Source organism: Colobus angolensis, unplaced genomic scaffold (assembly GCF_000951035.1).
Source record: "Colobus angolensis palliatus isolate OR3802 unplaced genomic scaffold, Cang.pa_1.0 Scaffold259, whole genome shotgun sequence".
Lineage (NCBI taxonomy): Eukaryota > Metazoa > Chordata > Mammalia > Primates > Cercopithecidae > Colobus > Colobus angolensis.
In genome coordinates this window covers 3411579-3432602 of record NW_012115810.1, presented here as the reverse complement: position 1 = coordinate 3432602, position 21024 = coordinate 3411579, and the positions used below count along the sequence as shown (strand labels likewise).

At 36.0% G+C, this 21024-nt stretch overlaps 1 protein-coding gene across 4 annotated transcripts in view; it reads left to right on the top strand.

Annotated features, from left to right (window-relative positions):
• The window catches only part of SLC4A10 (solute carrier family 4, sodium bicarbonate transporter, member 10), a 379697-nt gene that overhangs the window by 86742 nt on the left and 271931 nt on the right, over positions 1–21024 (top strand). The window contains exon 2 of one of the 4 annotated variants that reach the window (XM_011947102.1): positions 3381–3516. The exons of the other annotated variants lie outside the window; for them this stretch is intronic. Coding sequence (XP_011802492.1) covers positions 3436–3516 — 81 coding nt within the window. The 5' untranslated portion in view covers positions 3381–3435. The remainder of the gene's footprint in view (positions 1–3380; positions 3517–21024) is intronic. 4 annotated transcript variants of the gene reach the window in all.

Below are 21024 nucleotides of genomic sequence, written 5' to 3'. Positions count from 1 at the left end.
TCCTACTAACTGATCTTGGGTATGTACTTAGCTCCCCTAGAGTTTAGTTTCCCCATCTGTAAAATAAGTGTATTGGATCACATGATCCCTAAGAGATGAAAAGCAAGAGCTAAATGAGTAGTAATTATTATAAAGAAGTTCTTGCTCTTTTTAAGATGCTAATCCTTTATTATTTGAGATGTTCTTATGTGCAGCAAGTCATTAAATAAATAGAGTTACCTTCAATGTGTGCTTTTTACTCTGCTGTGGTCTGAATGTTGTTGCACCTCCAAAGTTCGTGTTTGAAAATGTAATCACCAATATAATGGCATTAGGTGAGACATTTGGGAGATGATTAGACCGTGAGGGCAGAGCCCTCGTAAATCGAATTAGTGCCCTTGTAAAAGAGGCCCCAGAGAGTTGCCTTGCCCCCTTTCTGCCATGTGAGGTTAGAGTGAGACTTCTCAGCCTTGAGAGCTGTGAGAAATAAATATTTGTTGTTGTGGTATTTTGTTACAGCAGCCCAAATGGACAAAGATACACTCTTTTGGCTCTCTCTTCATTCAGTCCAAGGGTGTTCTGCTAGGTTTTGGCTACTTTTCATTTCTTTTATCAAATATTTGTTAAGTCTTATTAGGTAAAGTCTAGAGGTATTCTGCTTTACTAGTATGACCATATCTTAATAACCCTGGTATGAGTAACATACTGTATGAATAATTAATTTGTTTTAGAGCAATGGTTTTCTAAAAATGAGTAATTAATTGTGTTAAATTACTATTAAGAGGGTCAAATAATAGATTTTAAGTAATTTTTTGGTTTAAATAGATCTTGTCAACTAGATAATAGAGAGATTAAGAGCTGCTTTGCACTCAGGTTTCATGTTTTTATTACAAAGATCAATTGTACTTACAAGAAAACACTGAAGGAAATTAGATTATATATACTAATTAATAACATCCAGAGAATGATAAAAATATCATTGTTTGTATTCATGCTGTGACAAAATACCTGAAGGAAAAATTCAATTTTCGTATTTTTCATTATTGATTCATTTAATAACTTTGATATGTAATCGTATAGGAGATTAGGAATGAACCTTGCTTGATGTTTCTCTTTTCCTCATTTCTCACATTCAATCCCTGAATTCTATCTTTTTTCAGTAAGATGTGTATCTGGAATCTATTCATTTCTCTTCATTCCTACTGCCACTTCTTTGGTTCAGGCCATCATCATCCCCTGATTGAAATTATGTAACATTCTTCTAATTTGTCTCCCGTCCTCCAGTTTTGTTTTACTCAATTGTCTATAGAGTAGCCAGGATATTTTAAACCTGATTATGCTGATGGTTTCTCATTTCCTTAAGGGTAAAGCTCATACTCTTTAAATGGCTCCCGAGACTTACCATGACTGGGCCTCACTTCTCATCTCTCCCCTCTGTTGTTACACTTTATGGTCTAACCTATTCTATATTTGCCATTCCTTGAATGTGACTAGCTCAGAATCTTCTGTTTTAACAGTACTTCCCTAGGGAAATCCTCTCTGATCCCTAGATTAGGGTAGGATGCCTTGCTACTGCTTTCATATCAACTTTTAATTCTTCAGTTGTAACAAAACATACTTGTTTGACTTGTCTGCTTTCTGTGATGTCAGGTTTTGTGTTGTTTGTTATGGAGTCCCTAGCACCTATACGGTACCTGACACACAGATGTTCAATATTTTCTACAGGAAAGAATGAATATAGAAAGAGAGACGATGTAGCTTAGGAAGGCTTTATTGAGAAGATAGGTCTTAAAGGATGAGTACCTATTTTGATTAAAAGAGGGTAAATACTACATAGATAGAAATATTTGTTTACATGTGATTTTTCATTCAGATGTGTTATAGTACACATACAGCAGAATACCAAGCTCTGTGTCTCCAACCTGTGCAGTTAGAGGCAGTAGTTTTTCTAAAGGTATAATTTGGATCAGCCTAGTTTCTTAAGACTCATTGTGGCTAGTCTCCATCAAATGTTGTGTGTGAAAGAAGGGAAACTATTCACAGGTAAATAAAGTGTTCATAGTCAAGAATTCAGGCTGTTCATAATGTGAGGGCTGTTTCAGGATGATATGTTGTACTTGGTGTCTTAATTTTGAATGTAGTTGAATTGACTATAATCTTAGTCTTTTTTTTTTTTTTGGTTTGTGTTTTCTTTATTTCTAAAATACAACCTTTTGTCACATGGTAAAGAGAAAGCATTTCTAATTATAATTTTTGAGATATTGATTCTATTATTAGAACACTTTATCAATCTTAAAGTTTCCTGATTCTGCTATGTTGTGGTAAAAGAAAACAGTACTCAAACTTTGATAATTAAGACACAGTGAAAATTCATAATAAAAATGCCAGTAACTTACATAGGTTTCATTACTTGACTTAACCATGCAGTTTTAGAATTTGGTAATACCACATTATCTTTTACATGTAAACTCTTTAGAAGATATTAAATAAAAAGATAAAATGTATGTTGGTCTGAAGAATCTGAAACATAAATGAAATCCCTGAAAATTAAAACGGGAATATGTGTTTACCTATTTACTATTTACACAACTATCAAAGATTGCCAAAATAAAACTCCTCTGTAGGCACTCATCATTTTGATGGGTGGATAAGTGATGATGCCCATAGTCTGGAGGGAAAATTCCTTCAAGAGAGTACAGTTTTGCTTGGCAAATCTTTTGCATGTTAAACTCTTTAGAAAAAGAAATTAAATAAAAATATAAAATGTATGTTCATATGATGAATCTGAAACATAAATGAAATTCCTGAAAATTAAAAGGTGAAAATGTATTTACCTATTTACTATTTACACAACCATCAAAGATTGCCCAAATAAAAATCCTTGTTAGGCACTCATCATTTTGATGGGTGGATAAGTGATGATATTCAGAGTTTGGAGGGAAGATTCCTTTAAGAGAATATAATTTTGCTTGGTAAGTCATAAAGCCTAAAGCTTAGTCACGTATAGAGAAAGCTGCCTAATAATTAAGAGTTGACATTTTAACACGGTATTTGCAACAGACACATTGGATACTTAATTAAAAGGAGAACTGCTTATTTTTAAAGGACTGAAAAAATTTGACTCTCCTTGGCAAATGAAATCTTCATAGTATCAGAAATGGGAAATCTGAAGGATGTGGCTCATTCTCTGTTTGGATGATGCAGAATTGCTCTAAGCAGTAAGCTTACTGTTTTCAGACAGCATTAGCAGCATCACCAAATACAACTGTGTCAGTCTCTCTTAGTATGGGGTGTTTGTAACTGCACAGGGGAGATGATAAATAGTATATGATTTGACATCTTGATGATGGCTTAAACAGATACTGATGGACAGATCTGCTGTTTGATATTTTTTTCACTAGCCCTGAAGATGCTGAGACATAGAGATGGCTGTGATTATCTTTTGTAAGACAGGAAATGCAGTCTTTAGGGGTTTCTGGAAATAGAAAGGTCATGCAGTCTGGAACCTGTGAGCCTTTTCAATCTCTAAGTCATCAGGTATGACCTCATGAATTGTGATGATAATATTAGAATGTAGGGTGCTTGTTTTTTCTAGTTCTTACTCATTGAAAATATGTTGATTAATGTAATTGTTTATTGTCAGACTTTCCTTAGGATATTTGAACAAGTAAGATTTACGGCAGCTGAACAATATGATTATTAGAAATGTGTGTGTATGTGTGTGCCTGTGCGTGTGTATGTGTTTAAATTTGTGTTTACTTTAGCTTTTTGGGGGAGAGGGTGGTAAAGGAAGAGATTCTTTGAATGTAATTAAAAGCAAGGTTTGGGGCGCTTCAGATTTTTCCGGATTAAGCCTGAATAGAGTCAATCTTTATATTTTACTTCAAGTGATAAAAATAGTATAAATTGATCAAATTGATAAGGATACATCATAGCTAGCTGCTTACAGATAGTGATATATTACAAATATTTTTATTATTTGGAATTTCTTAAGCATAGAAACTGATGCTGCTACCAGTGTAGTATGCTATATAGCAATGAAAGTTTGGTGAATAGAATCATCTTTGTCAGCATCTGACCTATAAACTAATTTCCTGAAATTTATGTTGCATTATCTGAACTGTTTTAAAGACATCGGTTTTAATCATTTCTGAGATCTATTGAAATACTGATGCTCTTGGTGCTTTAAGGTAGATATATACTAATGCATTGTTCATAGATGAAAGCAGACTATAAATCTGTTTTTCACAAAGAAAGCTTGTGACATTTAAGCTTGTTGAAGATTTTTTTACCCAGAGAGCTTCGTCCTTTGCTTACTTTCATTTTCAAACTGAAAATACTTGACTATATTAAACATGCAAATGATTTGGATTTCAATGTCCATTTTGTCCTGAAACTCTGCCATTTATTTTAAACTATTTTCACCCATCAAGTTATATATAATGCATTAACTTTGATTTGTTATAGCATATCCTCAGAATTATATACTTGGGTAAGAAACTACCTATATTTGACATTCAGATTTTGAAGGAAATATATTTCATTTTTTAAAATATTGCACATACTTCTGCCTCAATGTTAGAGAACTTTTCAGGTACTCCAAATTAAATAAAGTAATCAAAAAGAGATAAACATGTTACAGCAGTTCTCAACAGCAAGATGGTTTTGTCTTCATTATTCTGTAGCCTGATTGTAATTTAATCCCTTATCAGGGTGAAATGACATAGATAAAAAATGAATATATTTAAGGAAGTCTGAAACAATGAATTGATTCAGTTAAGGGGTAACTTTCTCCTTTTTAATTAAAAACACATTCTGCCTACTGATATTGACTATAATTTATATGTTATTCAGGCTACTTAGCCAGCTTATATTCTTATTAGTAGGGAAGATTGGCATATTCTTAAGCTTGATTAATTTTGAAATGATTTGAATATACCTTTTAATTGCAACAAAACCTGTCTAATCTGTTAGAATTTATTTCCAGTATTTGCATGTATTAGTCATTATGAGTACATTCTGTTTCTTGGCATTGCTTTGGGATTCCTCTTGGTATTGGTTTCACAGCATTCTGCTATTTTTCACTGTATTCCTGACGTTTCAAGAGAACCAAACTGTAAAGATTTTTGGTTACTTTCCTTTAGTAGCATTTAAGTGAGGATATCTCGATAATTTTGTAAGGTGGAAAACAATTACTATTTTAGAATTGTTATTTCTGTCACAAATCAGAGAAATTTTTCTCTGTTACTATTTCAAAATACACTACAATAAAAAGCAAAGACTGGTTAGAATGTAGTTAAATGCAATGTCAATCTTTCTTCTTGCGTGGCAAGATAATCTTGCCCTTTGGAATGATAAAACTGGTTGTAAACTTGCCCAGTAATGATTGGTCGTCTTCCTTACAAAGGTTGCCTTCATTTATACTATTTTACATGTATTTCATGACACATCATAAAGGTTTCTAAAGGTAAGCTGCCAATAAAAAACTATTTGAGTAATTCTTCAATTCAGTAAACATAGTAAAGGCTGATCATTGCATGATACTGTATGGATTTGGTGTTAGGAGGAATGCAGAAAAGAAAAAGTCATTTCCTGCTTTCAAGGAGATTAGAAAATGTATACAATAAACTGTATTCACACTTTGAATTGATTTTGGGTAGGCAGTATGCTACAATCAGTTTTAACTTAATCTATAAGCTGATTAATCCTAGAAGGAGTTACATGTAACTTCTTTTTCCTCATGCAAATTTCTTGATATTAGATAAATGAAGGCTTAGGTCAAACTGTATAATTATGCATCCCATAACTTTATTTAAAATTGCATTAAAGACTTTTAGAATGCATGATTTCTTGTACAGGGCTTTATAAACTGTGAATCAGTAAAATAGCTTTGCATGTTGTATAAGCCATCATTGTCAGTCTGAGACTGAAGATGGACCTAGTTCACTGGCAGGAGGCAGAATTATCAGCTCAGCATAGAGACTTGATCAATCCTGTCTAATTCCAGGCTCAGTGTGGGTAATTGAGTATTATGGAAGGAGTTTTTACTGTATAGGGATAAAACTTGGCAATAAAGAGTAGCAAATATGAAAGTGTCTGTTACTAACTAGGTCATTTAGAGAATCCTTTGAATAAAATGGGGGAATAGGATTTACCTCAGGCTCTGAGAAAGCAGATCAGGACCAACTAATTACGGAAGCGGACTTTAGCTGCTGCTTGGTGAAGAGTAAGACCATTACTCTCTTCTCTTTTATTCCAATATGCTTGCTGAAGTTGCAGGAAGGTGGGTAGAGAAGATGTAAAGTGCTTGTTTCCCCAGAATCCCAAACTGGAACATGCTTCCTGATAGTGCCTCCAAAGTGCCTGTTTGCTTGTATTAGAGCAATAGAAAGTTGATTTGCAAATTCTTCTGGTTTATAACTGCTGGCTGCAGTAAGAGGCTAGTGCAATAGTTCAGTGCCTGGACTGCCATGTTCCCTGGGTTCAGTTCTTAGCTATGCTACTTACTAGCTGTATCATCTTGGCTTGTTTCCTGATATGTAATATAGGGATAATAATGGCACCTACCTCAGAGAGTTGTGGTAAACATTAAGTGAGTTAATGTATATGAAACACTTTTAAGAGTACCTGACATATAGCAAACATATTATTGTCAACATCCTTTGTCGACAGACTTTGTTATAGACATTCTAAGAGGTTGGATGGGCTATTGGCAGGACTTTGTAACAGTCATCATGCAGTTTAGTTTTGTTCCCTCTGCCTTACTCTCTTTATCAAATAAGAAATTATATATGCTACACTGAAATAAAGATAGTTACAAAAATGCAAACAAAGAACAACATGCTATGTCCAATTCAATTCTAACATTTACTGACAATAAGAATTGTGACTTGATGAAAGATTTTGTGTTTAAACTTTGCATCTACCTACCAGGCTGATTCAAACTCTCTTAGAATTCTGTGTGCAGATTCTTTGCTTCTCTGTATTATACCAACTACTTTATTCATGACTGAAAGATTACTAGGACTTTGGGAAAATTTAACAGCAACTTAAAGTCTTTCTTGTTTATTGTTTAAGACTAAAATTAAGGGGTTAAAAAAAATCCTTTCTTTAAAGGCTTAAAGAAAATAATAGGGGCAAATTTACCTAGATTTAGTGACACTTAGTCATTAAAAGTGTCCAGGACAAAAAATTTTACTGAAAGTCAAACACAACTTGTTTTTAATAATTTTATTTCTTGGCATTTTTATTCTAGATGAAACACTAAATGAAATATATTATAAATAGAATACTACATATATAAATAGAACAATTCAAGTTCCCATTTGATAGAGTATAATATTTTGAATTGCTGGTGATTATTTAATGTAAAAACATTAATCTGCTTAAAATTCTCAATAAACTTTAAAGACAAGTGAGTAATATGATATTTGGATTAAATTTACCTGCTTAAATATGGCATTTTGTTACATCTCTGAATTTCACTTCTCTTCTCTGAAGAAATTTCCTCAGTGTGCTGCTGTTTCCCCCAAATTGGCACAGAGTTAGTTGAATCCCAGAATAGTGCAATTTTTAAAAACAAATATACAAAACTCTACAATGTTCTAGAAAGAACTGTACTGGGCAAGGATATAAAAGTCTGTAGGTCTCTGCCTTCAGGAGGTCACAGGTAATGGGTTGTAACTACAAAATACAAGTAACTATGGCAGAATATGGAAAGTAGTGAATGCCATGAGGTAGGTCTTGAAGACTGGCCAACATAGAGAAAAGGTCATTTCAGGCAGAAGAAACATCATTAAAGGTAGGGAGGCAGAAAGCAAATAATAGAATAGTTCATTTTGGCTATAGCCTAGTGGGATAACTTAGACTTATCACAGAAAAGGTGTGTTGGGACCAGATAAGTATAGAATCTTGAATGCTAGATTATGGTTTCTAAACTGAGAACATTTCTTTGCTGATGTACTTATTCCTGGAAAAAATAAAATATAAAACAAAAAGAGCAGTACCTATATTTTGAAGTCATTTGCAGAGCTCTAACCCTCTTGAGACTTTGAGAATGAAAATTAAATTCCTGAGTAGATTTAGTAGTTAGTAGACAAGGTAGGGGGTAGAAACAAACTGAAGGATTTTAATAAAATTTTCTATCAAAATTGCACATGAGAGCATTTCTCAGTTTATCCACAAGCACTCAAAAGTCCTAGATTTCAGATCCTAAGAGACCTCCTGCTTGTCCGTGATGTAAACTCCATTTTATTGGTACGTAATCTGATTTAGCTTTGGCTTTGTTTTTGACATTTCCTAAAGCAAGGACAATCTAGTGGGATCATTTTAATACAATGAATACTCATGTTACTATGGTGAATAGTTGGATAAAAAGGACTTTGTCTCAGGGAAAATTGGAAATTAAAATTGCCATTTTGAATCACAGAAGTCACTGAATATTTTACCTTTGTTCTTTGTTCATTTAAAAATGATAAAGTAAACCATGTTTGCAAATACTTTTAATATCACCTTTTTCTACTCCATACACCAGAGGCATTTTAGTATTGCTTGAGGTTAGTAAAAAAGCTGGATACCTTCCAAGAGCAGATTTCCTTTAGATGTGACAGCTGGGATGTGATTTTTGGTATCAGATGTAGGAAGACGTCACTTGTACATGGTAATTGTGAAAAAATTGGAACCTATTACTCTCACTTAGTATAAATGATCCGTAAAAAGTATGTCAGAAGTAAAACTCCTGGAATTCTACAGGGAGAGTTAAAATAAAACCAGACACAGGTGCTCACCTGACTCTATTTTTAGAACAATAGGCGACTCATATAACAGAGAATACGCTGTACTTCCTGTATAAATCTACATTATTTAAAAGTCGTATTTTCTAGAAGTTCTTGTGAAGTTGTCCTTATTAATCTTTGCAATTTCACATTGCCTAGGAAAGAGCCATTCACCTGGTAGGAGCCCAACAAATTTTCAGTACTTGTTTTAGAATCAGAGTCCCATTTCTGAAAGAAACCTTGGATGTCATTGGGCTTCGAGTTGCTTTAAACGTTTAAACACAGTTTTGTTTCTCAAAAAGCAAATAAAAGGCATTTAGAGGAAAAGGACCCTTTCTTCATCTTAAGACTTTTAAAAATGGCAGTACAGGAAGATTAATAACAACAATAAGTTAAAGGAGAATTCAATATTCCTCCATGAAACTACCCTTTCTAAAAGGCAACAGAGACTGGTTCCAGTGAAGCATATTATGATGTGTGGCATGTAAATGTATACCATTATTTTTGTATACCAAATGTATACTACTTATTTTTTCCACAAATTCAATTTAATCTCATAAGAATTTATTGAGGCTACTGTATAACATGGAGGAAAGCTGTATACCACAGTAGCAAGGAGCTAGGGTTCCAGAGTGGGACTCCTGTGTTAGAATCCTATATCTTCCTATATAGAATCCTATATCAAAATTTTACTGGTAATTTTTGACTTAGGAAAGTTACTTAATCTCTCTTTTCTTCAGTGTTTTCATCTGTGAAATGAGGACACTAATATGTTAATCTCTAGAGTTGTAATGAAAATCAAATAAATTAATAAATTAATACTTCAAACAGTGCCTACAGTGTTTGATACAGTGCCTAACTTAATAAACATTGGTTATTATAATTATCCCCACTGAACTAGGTAGAAGCTACAAATATGTATGTGTATATTAAATATGCATATATGTACACACACACTATACATCCTATGTAAACACAATTTTAGTATGTATGTATATATATACATACGTATACATTCTACCTTAAGCATATGTAGTATACTGAAAAAGAAATTTAGTAGCTTGCCCAAGATCAAAATTGCCAGCAAAGTATAGGATGATTTAAGTTTCAAACCCAGAAAGTCTAGCTCTACAGCTGTTGGTCTTAACTACTGTTTCATACTGTTTAGAGTATAAACACCTAAATTAGATAGCTATGTATAAATTAGTATATTCTAAATGCCAGATTGAGACTGAAGCCATGAAGGTAAACTGAAACTACTGTGAAAAGACTTAATGGAAGCATTGTGACTTTTATTTTATTTTAAGTTCTGGGGTACATGTGCAGGATACACAGGTGTGTTACATAGGTAAATGTGTGCCAAGGTGGTTTGCTGCACCTATCAACCCATCACCTAGGTATTAAGCCCAGCATGCATTAACTATTTTTCCTGATGCTCTCCCTCTTCCCTCACATGCCGCAGCAGACCCCAGTGTGTGTTTTTCCCCTCCCTGTGTCCATGTGTTCTCATCTTTCAGCTCCCAGTGAGAACTTGTAGTATTTGGTTTTCTGTTCCTGTGTTAGTTTTCAGATGATAATGGCTTCCAGCTCCATCCATATCCCTGTAAAAGACATGATCTCATTTCTTTCTATGGCCACATAGTGTTCCAGGGTGTGTATTGTACCATATTTACTTTATCCAGTCTATCACTGATGGTCATTTGGGTTGATTCTATGCCTTTGATATTGTGAGTAGTGCTGCAGTGAACATATGCATGCATGTATCTTTATAATAGAATGATTTATATTCCTTTGGGTACATACCTAGTAATGCGATTACTGGGTCAAATGGTATTTCTGGTTCCAGGTCTTTGAGGAATTTCCACACTGTCTTCCACAATGTTTGAACTAATTTACATTCCCACCAAAAATGTAAAAGTGTTCCTATTTCTTCACAGCCTCGCCAGCATTTGTTGTTTCTTGACTTCTTAATAATCACCATTCTGACTGGTGTGGGATGATATCTTATTGTGGTTTTAATTTGCATTTCTCTAATAATCAGCAATATTAAGCTTTTTAAAATATGTTTTTTGGCTGCTTATATATCTTCTTTTGAGAAGTGTCTGTTCATGTCCTTTGCCCACTTTTTAATGAGGTTGTTTTTTTTTTTTGTGTAAATTTGTTTAAGTTCCTTGTAGACTCTGGATACTAGGCCTGTGTCAGATGGATGGATTGCAAAAATCTTCTCCCATTCTATAGGTTGTCTGTTTTCTCAATAGTTTCTTTGGCTGTGCAGAAGTTCTTTAGTTTAATTAGATCCCATTTGTAAATTTTTGCTTTTGTTGGAATTGCTTTTGATATTTTTGTCCTGAAATCTTTGCCCATGCCTATGCCCTGAATGATATTGCCTAGATTTTCTTCTAGGGTTTTTATAGTTTTGGATTTTACATTTAAGTCTTTAATCCATCTTGAGTTAATTTTTGTATAAGATGTAAGGAAAAGGTCCATTTTCAATTTTCTGCACCATTTATTAAATAGGGAATATTTTCTCCATTGCTTGTTTTTGTCAGATTTGTTGAAGATCAGACAATTGTAGATGTATGGTCTTATTTCTGAGTTCTTTGTCCTGTTCCATTGGTCTATGTGTCTGTTTTTGTACCAGTACCTTGCTGTTTTGGTTACCGTAGCCTTGTAGTATAGTTTGAAGTTGGGTAAGGTGATGTTGCCAGCTTTATTATTTTTTTCTTAGGATTGCCTTGACTATGCCAGTTCTTTTATGGTTCCATGTGAATTTTAAAATAGTTTTTGCTAATTCTGTGAAGAATATCAATGGTAGTTTAATCATTGAATCTATAAATTACTTTGGACAGTATGGCTATTTTCATGATTTTGATTCTTCTTATCCATGAGCATGGATTGTTTTTCCACTTGTTTGAGTCCTCTCTGATTTCTTTGAGCAGTGGTTTGTAGTTCTCCTTGAAGAGGTGCTTCACACTCCTTGTTAGCTGTTTTCCTAGGGATTTTGTTTTCTTTGTAGCAATTGTGAATGGGAGTTCATTCATGATTTGACTTTATGCTTGTCTGTTGTTGGTGTATAGGAATGCCTATGATTTTTGCATGTTGATTTTGTATCCTGAGATTTTGCTGAAGTTGCTTATCTGCTTAAGAAACTTTTGGCCTCAGATGATGGGGTTTTCTGGATATGGGATCATGTCATGGGCAAACAAAGACAGTTTGATTTCTTCTCTTTCTATTTCAATATGCTTTATTTATTTTTTGCCTGATTGCCCTGGCCAGAACTCCCAATGCTATTTGAATAGGAGTGGTGGAGAGCATCCTTGTCTTGTGCCAGTTTTCAAGGGGAATGCTTCCAGCTTTTGCCCATTCAGTATGATATTGGTTGTGGGTTTGTCATAAATGGCTTTTATTATTTTGAGGTATGTTCCTTCAAACCTAGTTTATTTAGAGTTTTTAACATGAAGGGATGTTGAACTTTATCAAAGTCCTTTTTCTGCATCTATTGAGATAATCATGTGGTTTTTGTCTTTAGTTCTGTTCATGTGATGAATTCTGTTTATTGATTTGCATATGTTGAACCACTCCTGCATCTCAGGGATGAAGTAGACTTGATTGTGGTGGATAAGCTTTATGATATGCTGCTGGATTCAGTTTGCCAGCATTTTCTTAAAGATTTTTGCATTGATATTCATCAGGGATATTGGCCTGAAGTTTTCTTTATTTGTTGTATCTCTTCCAGGTTTCGGTGTCAGGATGATGCTGGCATCATAAAATGGGTTAGAGAGGAGTCCCTCCTTTCCAATTATTTGGAATAGTTTCAGAAGAAATGATACCAACCCCTCTTTGTACCTCTGGTAGAATTCAGCTGTAAATTCATCTGGTCCTGGGCTGTTTTGGTTGGGAGGCTATTTATTACTGCCTCAATTTCAGAACTTGTTATTGGTCTCTTCACGGAATCAACTTCTTTGTAGGTCAGTGTGAGGAGGGTGTATGTGTCCAGGAATTTATCCATTTCTCGTAGATTTTCTAGTTTATTTGCATAGAGGTGTTTATAGTATTCTCTGATTGTTGTTTGTATTTCTGTAGGGTCAGTTGTGATATCCCCTTTATCATTTTTACTGTGTCTATTTGATTTTTCCCTCTTTTCCTCTCTGTTAGTCTAACTAGTGGTCTATGTATTTTATTAATTTTTTTAAAAAACCACCTCCTGGATTCGTTGATTTTTTGAAGGGATTTTTTGTGTCTCTCCCTCCTTCAGTTCTGCTCTGATCTTGCTGATTTCTTGTCTTCTGCTAGCTTTGGGGTTTGTTTGCTCTTGATTCTCTGTAAATAGTTCTTTTAGTTGTAGTGTTAGGATGTGGGTTTGAGATATTGCTAGCATTTTGATGGGAGCATTTAGTGCTATAAATTTCCCTCTTAACACTGCATTAGCTGTGTCCCAGAGATTCTGGTATGCTCTCTTTGTTCTCATTAGTTTCAAAGAACTTCTTGATTTCTGACTAAATTTTATTATTCACCCAGAAGTCATTCAGGAGTGGGTTGTTCAATTTCTATGTAGTCATGTAGTTTTGAGCGGAGTTCTTAATCTTGAGTTCTAATTTGATTGTGCTGTGGTCTGAGAGAGTGTTGTGATTTCAGTTCTTTTGCATTTGCTGAGGTGTGTTTTACTTCCACTTATGTGATCAGTTTTAGAGTAAGCACCATGTAGTGCTGAGAAGAATGTATATTCTGTTGTTTTGGGGTGGAAAGATCTGTAGATAACTGTCAAATTCACTTGATCCAGAGCTGACTTGAAGTCCTGAATATCTTTGTTGACTTTCTGTCTTGATGATCTGTCTAATATTGACAGCAGGGTGTTATTATCTCCCACTGTTATTGTGTGGGAGTCTAAGTCTCTTCATAGGTCTCCAAGAATGTGTTTTATGAATCTGGGTGCTCCTGTATTGGGGGCATATAGAATTAGGATAGTTAGCTCCTCTTGTTGAATTAAACCCTTTACCATTATATAATACCCTTCTTTGTCTTTTTTGATCTTTGTTGGTTTAAAGTCTTTTTTGTCAGAAACTAGGATTTCAACTCCTGCTTTTTTCTGCTTTCCATTTGCTTGGCAAATTTTTCCTCCATCCCTTTATTTTGAGCCTATCTGTATCTTTGCATGTGAGATGGATCTCTTGAATACAGCACACCAATAGGTCTTGACTCTTTTTTGTTTGTTTGTTTTGATACAGAGTCTTGCTCTGTCACCCAGGCTGGAGTGCAGTGGCATGAATTTGGCTCACTGCAACCTCCATCCCCCAGGTTCAAGCAATTCTCCTGCCTCAGCCTCCCAGGTAGCTGGGATTACAGGCATGTGACACCACGCCCAGCCAATTTTTGTAGTTTTAGCAGAGATGGGGTTTCACCATGTTGATCAGGCTGGTCTTGAGGTGATCCACCCACCTCAGCCTCCCAAAGTGCTAGGATTACAGGCATGAGCCAGGGTCTTGACTCTTTATCCAGATTGCCATTCTGTGTCTTTTGATTTGGGGATTTAGCCCATTTAATTTAAGAATAATATTGTTATGTATGAATTTGTTCCTGTCATCTCGATGCTAGCTGGTTATTTTGCAGACTTGTTAGTGTAGTTGCTTCATAGTGTCATTGGTCTGTGTACTTCAGTGTGTTTTTGTAGTGACTGCTAATGGTTTTCCCTTCCATATTTATTGGTTTTTTCAGGAGCTCTTGCAAGGCAGGCAGGCCTGGTGGTAACAAATTCCCTCAGTATTTGTGTGTCTGAAAAGGGTTCTATTTCTCCCTCACTTATGAAGCGTGGTTTAGCCAGATATGAAATTCTGGGTTAGAATTCTTTTCTTTAAGACTGTTGAATATTGGCCCCCAGTCTCTGCTGGCTTATAGGGTTTCCACTGAGAGGTTTGCTGTTAGTCTGATGGACTTCCCTTTGTAGGTGACCTGGCCTTTCTCTCTGGCTGCCCTTAACATTTTTTTTTTTCCTTCATTTCAACCTTGGAGAATCTGATGACTATGTGTCTTGGGGTTGATCTACTCATGGATTATCTTACTGGGGTTCTCTAGATTTCCTGAATCTGAATGTTGGCCTCTCTTGCTAGGTTGGATGAATTCATCCATTTCCCTTGGATGAATTTCCCTTGGATGATATCTTGAAGTATGTTTTCCAGTTTGGTTCCATTCTTTCCATCTCTTTCAGGTACCCCAATCAGTCATAGGTTTGGTCTTTTTGCATAATCTTTATGGTCCTTGGAGGTTTTGTTTGTTCCTTTTCATTCTTCTTTCTCTAATCTTGTCTGCCTGTCTTATTTCAGCAAGGTAGTCTTCAAGCTCTGAGATTCTTTTCTCCACTTGGTCAGCTATTGATACTTGTAGTTGCATCGTGAAGTTATTCTGTTATGCTTTTCACCTCCATCAGGTCATTTATGTTCTTCTCTAAACTGTTTATTCTGGTTAACAGCTCCTGTAATGTTTTATTATGATTATTCACTTCTTTGCATTGGGTTAGAACATACTCCTTTAGCTTGGTGAAGTTTGTTATTACTCATCTTCTGAAGCCTACTTTTATCAGTTTATCCATCTCACCCTCAGCCCGGTTCCATGTCCTTGCTGGAGAGGCATTGTGATCATATGGAGGAGAGAGGCACTCTGGCTTTTTGAGTTTTCAGGATGTTTGCATTGATTCTTTCTCATCTTCATGAGCTTATCTACCTTTGACCTTTGGGGCTACTGACCTTTGGATGGGGTTTTTGTGGGGTTCTTTTCTGTTGATGTTACTGTTGTTGTTGCTTTCTGTTTGTTTGCTTTTCTTTTAACAGTCAGGACCCTCTTCCACAGGGCTGCTGTGGTTTGCTGGGGGTCCTCTCCAGATCCTATTTGCCTAAATCCCTTCCACACTTGGAGGTGTCACCAGTGGAGGCTGCAGAACAGCAAAGATGGCTGCCTGCTCCTTCCTTTGGGAGCTCTGTTCCAGAGGAGCACTGGCCTGATGCTGGCCAGAATGCTCCTGTATAAGGTGTCTGGAGACCTCTGTTGGGAGGGTCTCACCCAGTTAGGAGGCATGGGATCAGGGACTCAGTTAACAAAGCACTCTGGCTACCCCTTGGCAGAGCCGGTGCACTGCTCTGGGGAAAATCCCCTTTGTCTGGTCTGCCTGGACTCTTCAGAGTCAGCAGGCAGGAAAGACTAAGTCCACTGAACCCAAGGGACTGCGTCCCCTCCTCCCCATAGGGCCTCCATCTCAGGGAGATCATATTTCTCTCTGTAAACCCCTGGATGGAGTTGCTGAAATTCCCAAAGAGATGCCCTGCATGGTGAGGAGGGATGGATCCAAATCCCACCTAAAGAAGCAGTCTGGCCACAATCTGCCACAGCTGCTGGGCTGCACTGTGGGGAATTCCTCCAGGTCCAAACTACTCGGTATCCCTGGAACTGGTAGGGGAAAGCAGATGACTGGTGCTGCAGCGATGGTGGCTGTCCCTTCCCCCTACCTAGTTCATCTTAGGCACTCTCCAGCCTGCTTCCCGTGGTCACAGCCTGAGCCTGCTGAAAGTCTGCACAGCCCTGTGCTTGGTTCCCGAGGCACTAGTGGCATGGGCTGATGAGCAGATCTCCTGATCTTCAGGTTTCACAGATCCACGGGAAAAGTGTGGTTTCCCAGGCAGGGTAGTACAATCACTCATCTCCTCCCTTGGCTGTGTGGCTCACGGGTGGGCTGTCGCTCCACCTTGCTTTTTCTCACTCTCCGTGAGTCATGCCAACTGCCTAGTCAGTCTCAATGAGAGAGCCTGGATACTTCAGTTGAAGGTGCCGGATTCACTCATTTTTGTTCTCCGTGACTTGACTTTCATGGGTTTTATTGTGCTTCCTTCTGGTTTCCTTTCCACTAGAAATAATATATGTAACATCATTAGCACAGTTCCTGGCATAGCTTCTCAATACATTGCAGTTATTGTTATCATAATCTTTCTGATAATTTTGTCTCAATCTTCCTCAATGTGTGCAACCTCTTGTTTGGAAAAAACAAATCTGATCTATATCCATGATTTAAATTGACTGTTGGTGGTTCTTAATAGTGACTATACATCAGAATCAAATGTGTAGGTTTTTAATAACATTGAATCCCCAAACTTATTTCAGAAGCACTAGATAAAATCTATGGAGATAGAACCCAGGCTTGAATATTTTCGAAAAACATTCCAAGAAAATATAATTAGCAGGCAAGATTGAGAATTGCTGCTTTACATAGTGATGACTTCCATATCTTTAGCTGAAATCTGTACCTTAACCTCTGTTTAGTGTTGTAGACATTGCATCTTGGTAGACATCTCTGCTCACTTGTCTTATAAATATCTCAAACTTGATATGTATCAAACTAAATATCCTATATTCTCTTCAAAATATTTTTGTCTTTCATAGCATGACAACCTGACAATCATCCTCAACTTCCTTATCCCAACCTCAGAACCAATTAATCAGCAAGTTAGGTAGATTCTTTCTCTGAAGGAGTTCAAAATCTTCCCGTTCTTTTCTTTCTCTTCACTTGGACTATTGTAACCATTTCTTAAATGGTCTTTTTCTTCCCCTTACCTCAACCATGCAAAAACCAGTTCACTCACCCCTGAGCCGCCAGAGTACTCTTTATAAAATATAAACCAGAATCAGGGCTTTGCCTACTTAAACTCATTGAAAGGCTCACTATTACCTTCAAGACAATTTTTAGAGTTATTTTCATGGCATAAAGGCACTTAGTGCTTATTGGTCATCTCCTGCCACATCCCAAATACACCCTTCAATCACTTCATCTATATTGAGGCATTGGTAGCTTCCTCACATGTTTATTCACCACTTATTCATTTGCTAAACAGGTACTTTGTGAACATCTATTATTTCTTAAATGCTGTGGGAGCAGTGTGAACAAGATAGATACAATCTTTAGTGAAGCATGCTGTGGGAATCTGAAACAGGCAATTTACCAAATCTGGGTGTTGTCAAGTAAAGCTTCTCTGAAGTAGTGGTTTTTAAACAGTCATCTTAAGTTTTGTCTTAAATTCTACTGTTTAGATGGAAAGAGGTAGACTCTCTCAAGCCTCTTAAAATGTGGTCCCTTCTGTCTTTAATGCCATTGCCCCCTCATTTATGTTTGTTTTTGTCTTACTGACCTTTTCTTATTCCTTAGGATTTATTTACGTTAAGCATCACCTCCTTTTGAAACATTCCCACATCCCTGAAACAACTAATTCTTAGTCGTTTTCTTCTAATGCTTTTTCTGGATTCCAGGATTTATCTTGGTTGAAGCACCATATATGCATTATTATAGTGATTGATTTTATTCTTTCTTAACTATGAACTGTTTAAGGGCAAAGGCATTAAATAGGCATCTTTTATTTCTTTAAAGCCATAACTTATATGGTGCTTGGCACATAGTTACTGCTTACTAAATTTTTTGTTGAATGAGAATGAAATATTCATGAGCAAATATGGCTTAAATCACTTTGAACACAATAGGAATTCATATTGTCTGAGGTATGTAAGTATGGCTGGACCAAACTCTGAGGTGCTTTAAAGTGAAATTGAGGAATTTCAGATTTTACGCTTAACTAATATATTACCTTTGTAGTGTAGCACATTGGCTAGAAGCATTGACCTGTCTTCAAACTCTTTTCACTTCTTGTAGCTGAGTATTCCTGGGAAACTTTCTTCACCGCTTTAAGTCTCAGAATACTCATCTGTTTTAAAGATTTTTAATGAGATAATGTATGCAAAGTTTTAGCATTTTTCCTGGCACATTGTAAGCTTTACGATGAATGTTAGTTATTACTGTAATTATATGCAACACTGAAAAAAAATAAGATAGCTAAGGAACAGTTTCAGAATGCAGAGTCAGAATTATTCAATGATTAACCACTCAGATAACAGTCAGAAAACCAAAATTTCAGTTCTAGTTCTAGTTCTAGCTCTCCTATTGGCTTGACTGTATCTTAATTTTCTCCTACAAAAAAATTACAGTAAAAATACTAGATTTATGCTCTTCTCACCTGGGTGGTGTAATCATTTGAGATGTCTAAAGAAAAAACTCAGTCAAATTTTAAAAAGTGAGGATTTATGACCTTTGAAATCAATTTTCCTAAGGTATTGGCTTAATTGATAATGTTATGCTTTTGTCAAAGCCGTGTCATCTAGAGTCTGGAATACCCTGTTCACCCTGATCCTGTTTGTCCTTTAATTGTTGGTTTTAGTATAAGTTAGTGGTATTAGGTGCTCACTTATATATCCCTTAGAATACTAAACCTACTTCTGGCATAACATTTACCATGTATAGTATTTAAAAGCACACCTACTTGCATGTCTTCTCCCTTAGAATGTGAAGTCTTAGAAAGCAAGTGTGTCTTTTAATTCAGTATTATCATTACCTAGTACAGATTGTGGCACATGTTAAATGATTATTAAGTATCATCTATTAATGATGTCTCAATAGATTATGTTTTATAGATTTAAGAATATTTAAAAATGCTTTAGGGTAACAAAAAGAAGATTTCTGAAGTTCGTTGAGGGGTTGTTTACTGTGAAGTGCAGATTAGAAAAATAACAATTACAATAAATAATAATAGTAACAGAGTAACTATTAGAACAGAATATTAAATATCAAATAATAGTGATAAAAATAAGTATTATTTTGGCTATTTACTCTGAAAACATAATAAAATTAAAAATGAAGTAAAATGAGGAGGCTTTAGGTAAAACTAGCTAATACAATCTACATAGCTACTTTTCCTATCTCCAAAAGTCCTGTTAAAAAGACAACTAAGGGTATTTTTTTAAACCGTTCCTCTCTCCCAAAACTAAATCAATGTGGGGAGAATGTTAGAGGAAAAAAATTGACAAAATTTTATAAGCAGAAAGGCAGAATGAAAATGCTAAGTGTCTTGGCCCACTAAGAAATCAGAATTATGAATTGGCAGTAGCAAAACCTGAAATCCAATCCATTTTACACTGACACAACCTGAAAAGTCACCAGGTACCTCTGTAAGAGTGAATTGGCTAAGTGAGGTGGCTCACACCTGTAGTCCCAGCACTTTGGGAGGCCAAGGCAGCAGATCATTTGCAGTCAGGAGTTGGAGACCAGCCTAGCCAACATGGTGAAACCCCAACTCTACTAAAAATGCAAAATTTAACTAGGTGTCATGGCACATGACTGTAATCCCAGCTATTTGGGAAGCTGAGGCAGGAGAATCAATTGAACCTGGGAGGTGAGGACTCAGTGGGCCGAGACTGTGCCACTGCATTCTGGCCTGGGCAACAGAGCAAGACTTTGTCTCAAAATGCAAACAAGCAAACAAAAAGAGACTCAAGTTGTTAAAAAAAGACTATCAATCTAAAAGTTAATCACATTTCCAGATACTAGCCAAGATTTTTCACTGGAGAATTCTATTAAAAATTAAAAATTAATGAAGAAATAATGTCAAATCTACATAATTTATTCTAGAAAATAGAAGACAAAAAGACACTTCCCAAATCATTTTATGAAGCCAGAATTAATCATGATACCAAAATCACACAAAGGCAATACAAGAAAATGTGCAAACTAATATCCCTCATGAACATCAATGCAGATGTCTTCAACAAAATATTAGCAAATTAAGTCCACAAATCTCTGAAAAGACTAATATATTGTGACCAATTAGGTTTTATCTTGGGAATGAAAGGCTGGTTCAATATTTGCAGACCAAGCAAAGTAATCCACATTAACAGAATAAGCAAAACCATATGATCATTTTAATTGAGGCAGAAAATGCATTTGACAAAATTTCACAATCGTTCTAGAAAAAAAATCAGGAAACTAAAAATAGAAACTTCTTCAACCCGAAAGGGCATCCCTCAAAACCTACAGCTAATGTAACACTTAATGGTAAAAGACTAAATGCTTTCCACATAAGATGAGGAATAAGATAAGGACGTCAAATATCACCACTCTTATTCAACATCATACTGAAACCTAGCAAAAGCAAAAGGCAAGGCAAAGAAAGAAAAACCGGCCGGGCGCGGTGGCTCAAGCCTGTAATCCCAGCACTTTGGGAGGCCGAGGCGGGCAGATCACAAGGTCAGGCGATCGAGCCCATCCTGGCTAACACGGTGAAACCCCGTCTCTACTGAAAAATACAAAAAACTGGCCGGCCGAGGTGGCGGGCGCCTGTAGTCCCAGCTACTCGGGAGGCTGAGGCAGGAGAATGGCGTGAATCCGAGAGGCGGAGCTTGCAGTGAGCTGAGA